Source organism: Halyomorpha halys, unplaced genomic scaffold (assembly GCF_000696795.3).
Source record: "Halyomorpha halys isolate HHAL.00 unplaced genomic scaffold, Hhal_1.1 Scaffold1006.1, whole genome shotgun sequence".
Lineage (NCBI taxonomy): Eukaryota > Metazoa > Arthropoda > Insecta > Hemiptera > Pentatomidae > Halyomorpha > Halyomorpha halys.
In genome coordinates this window covers 249,707-260,893 of record NW_027111978.1, presented here as the reverse complement: position 1 = coordinate 260,893, position 11,187 = coordinate 249,707, and the positions used below count along the sequence as shown (strand labels likewise).

The window sequence follows — 11,187 nt, the reverse complement described above, 5'->3', positions numbered from 1 at the left end:
AATAGACATATATATATTGGTATATTATTAGTAGAATTGATGTTGTGTGAAAAGGGCAGCTCAGTTAGAAACCGGTTGCCCTGTCGGTTAAATACGATTTCGGTTGATTATAGATTTATTCTGAGGTGTATTGTTATAAGTCGATAAGTAGTTGAAAGAAGTACGACAGGCAGCGCTAGTGTCGAGAGGTGGCTGTGTTCCCGCGCCGAGGTCCGTGGCGTTGTCTGCTTCTTCGCCTCCGCCATTGCGGTGTCTCGCTCCTTCTCTCCTTCCCCATTCTGTGCTCATTCGGTACGCCGTTACAGTGCTTGGTGCATCTCTTATTCCTCGTAGAATTCTAGGGAAGTCATGGAAAAAAGGATAGAGCTTGAGAAAAGGGGTAGAACACCTGACCAGGTAAGCCAAACCTTTATTAATGCCGTAATTTCGTTTTTTCCTCACATATTTACTTGAAATGTATATCGGATAGGGAAGCCTTTGGGACTTTACTTTCGAAATGATTATACTTTTTCGCTTAGTTATTATTTGAAGTTGGCATTATTCTATATTTCACCGCCCTCGTGACGGTATTTACGATTTTTGATGAATTTTATTAACCTAAACATGCTTTTTGCGACGACTTTGTTTACGCTGAAAACAGCATTTTTAATTTAGTAATTTATCAACTCGTGTTGAATGGAAAACAATTAATACAAATTTATGATATTTTCACCAATTATGTAATTGCGAAATTGATTTATGGCCGTTTAAACGCGATTGTAGGTTTATTTACCATATGCATGTTTTCTGCCCTTAATTGTAAATTTTATCCATGTCTACTAAAGGGATGTGTATACACCATTTAAATAAATTAGTGCTTTAAGTGATTCGGTGTTTATTAAATGTGGTTTATACAAATATGTTCGGCGTATCATGGTTTGTTTTAATCGGTTTCCTTTGATTACTTGTCATTTCTCGTATTTTTTTCCACTGAATACTCTGGTTTTTACTGTTATGAATCAGATTAAATTTGTGTTCGTTTTCTTTTGTTATTTTAACGCTTCCGTGATATCTGTTGAATAATTTTTGTTGTGTTTTCCCCCCATAGTGGTTGGATTTGTTTTCATCTAAACAAGTTGCGTGGCAGGGCACCTTGGAGGCCGCTTGGGTGTTGAGTGCCGTTTAGTACCCTGGCCTTTTATCAGGATGCGGCCGTTGCGCTAAATATCCGTCAAATTTTTTTATAACAATTTTTATATTTTTTTAATGCCCGTATTTTTAATTACGTTTTCGCTGGTTTTGAGATGAATACCGGCAGCCATGTTTGGTCGATTGCTATGCGCACATGTCTCCTGCATTTCTTAATTGTAGATTCAAACAACACTAATGATGCTTAAAATATTTAACCACTATTGAGTAAAAATTTTTGAATCTCGAATCGTATTGTTGGCTTGTTGTAATTTTATTATTTTATGAATTGTTAAAATTGAATTATATAGGAGAAAAAATATTTGATGAAATGATTGTAGCCTAAGTTGATGCAAGCTTTCCTACTGTTTTTTACATCAAAGTTTAATTTTTTATTATTAGGGAATAGGTTACTTTGACAGCAATGTTTTTATGCATGTGCAGTATAGGAAATAATAAGAATTGTTTTGTTTTTTCCCTGAACTTATTAAAATTTAATATTTTAATAAACTAATATTTAATACTGCATAGTTCATTTTTAATTTTTTGATTTTTATCTATATTTCAGATTCATGAATTAAATTTAGACAATTGTCGAAGTACAAGTATTGAGGGGTTGACAGATGAATTCACAAATTTGAGATCCCTCAGTCTCATTAATGTGGGGTTGACTAGTCTTAAAGGATTTCCTAAATTACCAAACCTCCAAAAGGTAAATTACTTCAAACTTTTAAATTTTTTTAAGTTGGTATATTTTTATTTTGTAATTAAGGAGTAATATATTACTTGTATTCACTAAAAGTCAATTAAGTGTACTTACAAAAGAGTCTGTTTATGATCACATTCTAGCCTGATTGCTTAGAAATGTATCTGTTTTAAGCTAGGTTAAATTGTGTAGATTAATAGTTTGATCAGACACCATCTTATTCTTTGTGGATATTATGGTCAGTTAAAAAACAACAATTCAGTTATTTAACACTTAATTCAAGCTTTGAGATGTCAGCACTAGGGCAGCTACAGGTGGTTTTTGTGCTTCTACTGTGTTCATTTCAAAGGTTTACTTTCAATTGGACTTCAGTATATTCTTACTTGTTCTCAAATTGTTATTTTTTTTTTTTATTAACTTAGTGTGTATAGCTTATATCTTTTAGGGAAAAAATACCTTGTTATAACAACCTTATAAATTAGTTTGTATTAATAGTTTTTACAAATCCAGACTAAGAGCTTGATATATTAATTTTGGCACAATATTAATATTTGCTTAATCTACACTTAATTAAAAAAAATTAATTTCTATTAATTCTAATAAATCAGCTATGAGTTGTTTAGGTTTATTGACTGTTTTTCTATGTTAATTAAATTGTGGAATTTTCTATTGAACCTTATAATTTTGTGAATTTTCTATGAATTTATATGAGTTTTTTTAAATATAGACTAGCAAGATTAAAAACAAACATTTCTGATGAAGCACTTAATATAAATTTAATGTCAAGCTTTTTCAAATTGTAGTAAATTATGTTTACATTCACTTTCACGTCTATTACATACAGAAATAAATATTTGGTGCAATTTTATTATTATTTCAGTAATTTTTATTAACAAATTAAACAATATTAACTTTTTCATTTATCCAGAATAGTCCTCTTATTATTCAGCATATACTTATTATAAGAGGTTCTTATAATTGAATTATGTATTCTTATGCTTAGAAATTATAATTAAAATATGCATAGATGTGTATTATAGGTATTGCTTTGAAATTGGCTTATATACTTCATCGATTATATCTGTATTAGCTTGCAAGAATTTAAAACGAGAAATAAGTCCAAACATATTCTTAAGATGTAATGGATTAAAATATTTAGGCTTTTGGGGAGCGAGTTTTTTAAAAAAACGTTTTAAGTTAACTTAATACCTTATACTTCAATATAAGATACTTAATGAGCTAAAAAAAATTAATTGTACCAAAGCCCAAATTTTTAATTTTTTTCTTAAAACTATTTTTTTGGACTTAGATTACATATTCTCCCAACATAGATATAAACCTAAATTGGTGAGATTTAAAAAAGAAGTTCTAAGAAAATTTTATATATATAATTACACACACGAGTGTCAATGATTGACCATATTTTCAAAATTGAAAATATTTCTCAAAATGGTGTCAGGGGTATGTATGTTCAAAAGGAAACAAAAAATAGTTTTGTGAATTGAACATGAATTGTGAACTGTTTGTTTGCCTAATGATGAAATAGTTTTCACCTAATTTTTGTTTCCTTTTGATCGCACCCCCCATCCATCTCTTTCATATATAAGAAAATATTCAACTATATATTCTATTTAAGTATTTTTGTTTTCTCAAGAACTTGGGTATATCCTATTAGAATGATACTAAATCTAATTAAAGTTGGCTACAGTTAAAAAAAAAAAAAGGAAAGTATTTATTTTTTTTGCATTAATGAAATATTGTACTTATTTATATTTTCTATTCAAAATTAAAAATGTTTCATCTAGATTTATTATCTTGTTTTCCTGGAGCTCAAAAAAATCATAGTTATTATTTATGTTTTAGCTTGAACTAAGCGATAACAGAATATCTAATGGTCTAAACCTCCTTCATACAAGTCCCAATTTAACAAATTTAAATCTTAGTGGAAACAAAATTAAAGATCTTGAGACACTGGAACCTCTGGTAAGTTCTTCATTGTTATTGATATTATTTTAAAAATATAAAAACCAAAACATTTTATTTATTTCTTAACCTGTCTTACTGATTTAATTAGTTGTCTATGTTGTTTTTTTCCTGAAGTTATTAATCTGTTTTTTTTATTTGTCATCCCATTTTTCTTTATCGATGTTAGGCTCGAACGTGTAACTCCATAGCTGTAGTAAGAGTGAAAACTGTTATTGTTATATAAATTATTCACAACTTCATTGTTACATTATATTTATATTTGAGGACCTTCTAGCTGATCACGTTGGGGCATGGGTCCCAGGAGTGGTTGGTTCAGAAGGTTGTGGGTTTGATTCCCACACCTGGGTCAATCAATATTTATTATGAATTCGAGAAGAGAATCTTAATATTCCTACTCTAGCACGGTATAGGTTATCAATAGCAGACTTAAGCCAAAATAGGAAAAAAATAAATATTTAAATTGTTTTCTATATTAAAATCTTGATAATAATTCTTAGGATAAAATTAATTCTTAATATTACATTAGAAAGAAATGGCTCACTAATATAACTGTTACTTATCCAAAACAAATTTTGAAAAATTTAGTGCTCATAAAAACCTTTGAATAGAGATTTAAGTACTTACCACAATATGTTAGTGATTTAGTGACAAGAAGTATACTTGTATCCATTATAATTTGTGACAGTGAGAGATGATATCTAGATGTAATACATTAGCTTTCAATGGATTCAAGGAATAGTGCTAATATTAATATACGGTTTTTATCTGACGACAGTTGTAGTTCTTATGTTGGCTGATAAGTGGTGTTATGCTGGGCCATAGCGGCTTTGGTGGCTGTAGTAGTTACAGTCTAGACCAGCAGGTAGCGGGGTCGCTACATTTTCATCCTCATTATGATCTAGTTAATTATTGGCTAAATCAATATGGTGTTCCTTTGTGTTGATTTATCAACATTCTTCACATCCATTGATGTTTCTTGTTGCCTAAATTTCCCTCAATTGTATGTTTCAGTTAAAATTGTTTTTTTTTTAACTTCTAACTTTTTAACTTTTAAATTCTAGAAATTTAAAAAATAAATTTTTTATTTCAGATCCGCTTTGTTTTGATAATGCATACAGCTGAAGAGAAGCTTTTGCATTTCACTTTTAGATGGTTTTTTTTTTTTAAATCATGAAATTGCATATTAAGTTTGTGATTATTGCTTCAGTAATGTTTCAAAATTAATAAACTTATATTTTTATTTTTTTATTTATTTTTTTTTTTTTGTATTTATAGAAGGACTTTGAACACCTTAAAAGCCTTGACCTTTTCAACAATGAAGTTACTTGTATTGATAATTATAGGGAAAGGCTATTCAAGCTACTACCATCATTAGAATATCTGGATGGGTAAGTTGACAATCATTTTCATTTTTACACCATTGCAAAAAAAAAAAAATAACTAAACATTATAAATTTAGTAAAAAATAAATTAATTAAGTTACTCTGTCCAGTTTTTTATACTGTTGACCTTGACGGCAATTAATGTTTGCCCAGTTTTTTTTTTATTAAGTCAGTTATATCTTTTTGTTTAGATTCGATGCTAAAGAACAGGAAGCAGATGATAGTGAACAGGAAAATGATTCTGTTAATGGCAATGAAGAGGAAGAAAGTGGTAAGTCAATCGAATAATTTTATATATTATTAATGCAATGGTCTGAATAATTAGATTCATATTGTGAAATTATCATTCTTAATTAATCATCATGAAAAATATGTATTTCAGATGAAGATGGAGAAGGTGAAGGTGGAGAGGAAGATGATGACGAGGAGGTAGAAGATGATGAGGAGGTGGGCCTTGAAGCTGTATATAAAGAGAACCTTGATGTACGTTTTATTTTTATTCCTAAATTTGTATTGTAAAAGAAAAACTGTACATCTTTATTTTATTTATTTTTTCTTATGTAACAGGAGGAAAGTGAAGGTGATGATTATGAAGAAGAGGGGTCAGAGGAAGAAGAAGATGAAGATATCGAGGAGGAAGAAAGCTTCCAAGCTGATGCTGATACAACTGAAGATGGTAAGTAATATCAAATTCTAATTTTTTTTTGTTTTCATATTTTTATTAGTGTAGCTAAAGACATTCCTCAGTTTTTAGATTACTTAATTTTACTCCTATATGGTGATAAATACTTTATTATTGATTGTAAAACGTGCATTATGGCTAATTTTTTTAATACAATTTTTTCCTCTATAAAGTTACATGTAGCCAAATATTATCCAGTCAATAGATTTTTTCTATGAAATTCGAATTATATTACGTTTCTCGACTATTCTTCTTTAATGGTAGTTGTATACTACAATTTTGGTTTAATATTGGTGTGCAAGTCCAGTTTGTTTAACAATAATAGGGGTATTCATGATCTTTAGTTTAACATGTTAAAATGTGTTGAATGGAGAAATATTTCCTTCTTTTACAATTTTGAAACAATATAATATATAACATGGTTGAGAGTCTGTGTGGATTGAAATAGTAATCAATAAATAGTTGAATACTATTTCGTTCTTCTTGACAGCAATCCTGACCATCTTCTGCAAGATCATTCCTTAATTTGTTTGCCTACAGTTAGCGTTAATGTCTATTCTACATTTCTGTGATTTATGGAAGCTTCCTTTGAAAGTCGGCTGTTTTAAGCCTAATTAATCACTCCTGTCTAATAACTCTTGTATCCCTTTTATTATTATCCTGTCACTACGGTCCTACAAGAACCCAGGCTTCCTTCACCGCAGTGAACCAATCTTTTGGTCTTACCCTCCATTTTTAGAACATTCAACTGCCTTAGATCCTGCTCTGGATCATCCAGCTATCTGATCCGGGATGTACTCTTTTTTTTCTTTTCCATGAGGTTTCCCATAGAGCATTCTCCTGGGTAACCTTTGACATAAGGTATCCTTAAGACATGCCCTATCCATCTTATTCGAGATCTTTTCACTAATGTTACGATGTTTAGTTCCCTAAACAGCTCCTAATTCCGAGCATTGTGTCCCTTTACTTAAAAATATTTTAAATATTATGTTCAGCTACCCTAGGAAGTATGGCTTGTGTTTTTAAATGTGGTCAGTTTTTGCCTTTCATTACTGGAACGGGTGGCAGTGTTTAAAGTTTGTCATGAGAATGGATTGTGCGTGCATAAATCAATCTTTTTTTCTACAGCTCAGGCAGTCAACTCCTCACACTTAATAACTACACAATATAATTATCATATGTGGCAATAAATCCCTTGTTTGCAATTGTATGAATGTTCTAGAAACTAATATGTATAGACTTTACATTGCTGCAAAGCTAAGTGGTTTTTTTTCCTCTTTGTCATTGAGAAGTTAGCAGCTTTTGTGATGAATACTGCTAAGTTTCTAAATTGCAAGCATATACATAATGCTTACCCAACTTGTTACCATGTCTTTTAAGCTTTTATAGTGTATTATCTACTTTCACTCTATCACAGTAGTTTCTCTGTGGGAAATCTTGGCTGTAGTATTGTTTAAAACTAATACAATGTTTGTTTTCAGATTCCACTCCACGAGGGAAGAAAAGAAAACATGAAGGAGAAGAGGAAGTTAATTAATTAACAATGATAAAACAGTTCTTAAAGATTTGAGTCAATGGGTTCCCCAGCGGAGTGGAATGATCTCCAAGTACACAACTATGGGAAATGCATGAGAAAGACCAAGATTTATCTTTCTTGTGTTGTACTTACTATCTGAGTATTCCTGTTTTATTGAAATATATGCATGTAAAAATAAAATCTTTTAAGGTACTGTTTTCAAATATTTGTACAAAATGATAAATTAAAAAAAAAATGTAGTAAGGAAATTAATTAATTTTGTAAAGTATGTATTTATTAATTGAATTATACAAATATATGTGTATATATCAAGAAATTGTTTATTTAGGTTTACTTAGTGAGTATTTTTCTCTTTCATTTCCTGTAAGTTGTGATTTTCGTTTGGTCGGTTTTTATATCTACAACTTTATAAACATTTAATACTAGTCTGAAATTAATGATCAGTATATCTGTTTAGTTTGTTAGAGCTTTAAGAAAAGAAAACACTTATGTGATTTATGAAGGGATTTTTCTATGTGTTTATGTTGTAAGTCTAAAATATTTTCATGTATTATTAATTATAATTGTGTAAAATGTATAGATGTATCTGTAAATTATAATTAAATTTTATGGTAATAAACCACCATACTGGTTTGTGAGCAACACACAGGCTGAAATTGTCCTATAATCGAACCAAGTGCCTAATGTTATAATATAGATGTTCAATATTCGGTCAGCTATCATGTTATTGTGCTGTAGGTATAAATGTGAATCTTACGGGCCTGTGATTCTTATAAAGTTGTGTATTATAAATTCCGACCATTTACTAAATTCAAGGAACCCTGAGGAATATATTTATTCTAAACAGAATTTTAATACAAAGGTTTTTATTTTTTGCATTAATGACTTGACAGTCATGTATAGAGATATATTTTAGGTTTTGTACAGCCTTTATTCTTTGTAATCGCTTGGCACATATTGTAATAGGTATTATTAAACAATTAGATAAAAAGTTTAGGTACCTGTTTCTTCACTTATTTAGCATTTAAACTTTTAACATTGGTCATGCTTATTAGGGCTATATATCTTAATATATATACATATATATATATTTAATATAAAATGATTTTTTTTTTTTTTTAATTTTGTTTTTAGATACTGTAAAGTCAGCATGGCCCTAATACAGAATTATTACTTTCAATTTGTTGAATCTTATTCATATTTAGTGTTAGATTATTCCACATTGATTCATAAAAACAGATTGATTCAACAAACCAGGTATAAAAAATTCAGTTTAGTGGCCATGTGATGTATTGTATATAATTTACATACATACAAATGTGCCGTAATTATCTGTTACCGTAAGGTGATTAGAATGTATTTGTACAGCTTATTGTATAAGTTTTGTTTCACAATAAATATGAAAATATGTAGCGGAGGAGTTTCAATATTGCATATTATATTTCCTTTATCTGTTTTGTAATGGCATTATTAAAATAATACCATGGACCATTTGTTGGTGAAATCCATAATGTTGGTGAAACCTTGTACAAAGTATTTGTAGTCTTATGAAATGCTCAGATTAACCTATACATGGTAAAGATTTTATTTTTATTGAAATTATGAACTATTATGTAAACATTTTTATGGATTATAGGTAGTCACTGATCTTATTGACCGTATCTAAATCTTTAAATCTTATACATACCAAATTTGAATGTTCAGTAAACATTCTTGTCAATTGTATTATCCTGGATAATTATATGTTAACTGCATATTAATCGTTCGTTATTAAATGTTTTCATTTTTTAATAGCCTACACTTATTTAAGTATTAGCTGTATCCTATCTTTATATTTTTTTTATTGATGTCTAAAACTTAAAATTAGTGCATCAATTCATCACATAAGTAAGTTAAAATAGTTGTTGAAAAAACTTGTGGGATATCCAATTTTATTTTATTCATCATAAATCTCTGATGTTTAAATATTAATGGTTTGTTACAAATTCATGATAGCAATATAAACTGATAGATATTTTGGGTTTATTAGTTTTTCAAGCCTAAAGAACTTATTTTTAGTATCAAGAGTTGGAAAACAAATTGTTGCTTTTTCATCCTACCTTTGAGTTTTGAGGTCAAAATATGTAGTCTTAAACTGTACCATGTATTTTAGATAATTCATTTTATGTTCCTAGTATCCACAGTTCATTGGATATAACAGGCCTTGTTTGATTTTAAATATTGTTTTTTAAATTTATAGTTCTATTTTTATCACCCATGTCACTAATACTTACTTGGTTCTTTCTTTAACTGATTTATACACAGGGAGAGGATAACAATAATACTAATAGAGATGTAATCCTCTATTTCTTTTGTTGGTATATGTTAATTGTTTTGGCAGGTTTATATATCTCGGGGAATCAGTTTTTGGTTATATAGGGTATTACAATCCAATCAACATTATATTTGTGTTAAATTACTCATACATGATTGGTTAACTTTTCATTACTGGCCATTACTTGTTATTAAAGGAATTTAGATCTCTACCTATGATTTAAACATTAAAAAAAAAATTATTTACAAAATTAAAGGCAATTCACTTTATTAAATCAATTATATAAACTGCAAAAATGGATATAATATAAAAATCATACTAAAAAAGTGAAACCCTCCATGGTAGCCTTATCTGACTTTTCAAACAGACAATTATAGCGAGTAGGTTGGTCGATGTACGACATGTCACAATCTCACAAGAGGAGATCATAACAAAAGAAAGCCAGTCCGGACCCGCCCCGCTAAGATACCTGGAGAGCGATGGTCCTATATCACTTTTGAAATATTAGCTTAAAAGGGGAAGTGGAGACTTAAAGATAGTTAAATCGAGCAATATTTAATAAGCACCTGAAATTGAAAAACTGCATGAATTATTTCACTTATCTTAAATTATTTCATATTTACAAATATATTCTAGGAATGAAGGAGTGTAATTTTTTGTGATAAATGGGTGAAAGCTGAAAAACTGAAGTTAATAGCTAATCAAGAGTATATAAAATTCTATAATGATTCAAAATCAATGAAGAATGTATCAAGTGAAGCGTTTTATGGGGTGATGGTAATAAGTCATAATGTGGTAAGGAAGGTACCTAGTTTAGTTTCGATAGCTAAGGAAAAGATACTTCAAATCACTCTTATATTGTAAAACTTGAGCATTTCTGGAGATTTAATAGCTTTGGCTGGCAAAGAGTTTACGAAAAAGAGATTTGGTGTGTGAACTGGTTTGGAGGAATCGAGGATAAGAATGGTTAGTTAGAGTCCATGGTATGTTTTTGGGTGATTTTCAATACTGGCAGATAGTCATGAATATAATGCTAATTCTAGGGAGTAGTCAATTTTCTTAATTTAAAGATTTTCAGATTATTGGTTAGTGAAAGTACCCCTTTCGCTCCCCCCCCTTTTTTTTTCTTTTTTCCTGCTATTCTTTTATACTACTTCATTTTTTCTTGGAGCATTTACATGTACTATATATTAATCAATATTGCTGATAAAATTGTATAAATGAAAAATGAGAAAAAGAATCAAAAGTCAGTTGAAATAAAAATATTAAGATAACTACAGTTTATTAATAAGGTTGATTGGGGATAAGGTGGTGGTAAACTTAGATTGAGTCTGTTGATAATATATATAAGGGGAGCCCCCACATAATCTCTGGCTGTCACGAGGAGGCCCCTCACCTCCAAATTTTTTCTAA

The 11,187-nt window shown here is 29.4% G+C and overlaps 1 protein-coding gene across 1 annotated transcript; it reads left to right on the top strand.

The window, feature by feature from the left end:
• Nucleotides 1-208: 208 nt before the first annotated feature.
• Nucleotides 209-7,663, top strand: Mapmodulin (acidic leucine-rich nuclear phosphoprotein 32 mapmodulin). The gene is made up of 8 exons (XM_014431788.2): nucleotides 209-396; nucleotides 1,736-1,879; nucleotides 3,737-3,856; nucleotides 5,135-5,247; nucleotides 5,433-5,512; nucleotides 5,624-5,724; nucleotides 5,809-5,917; nucleotides 7,405-7,663. The coding sequence occupies exons 1-8, from the start codon at nucleotides 349-351 to the stop codon at nucleotides 7,458-7,460; spliced, it is 771 nt and encodes a 256-aa protein (XP_014287274.1). The 5' UTR covers nucleotides 209-348; the 3' UTR covers nucleotides 7,461-7,663.
• Nucleotides 7,664-11,187: the final 3,524 nt, after the last annotated feature.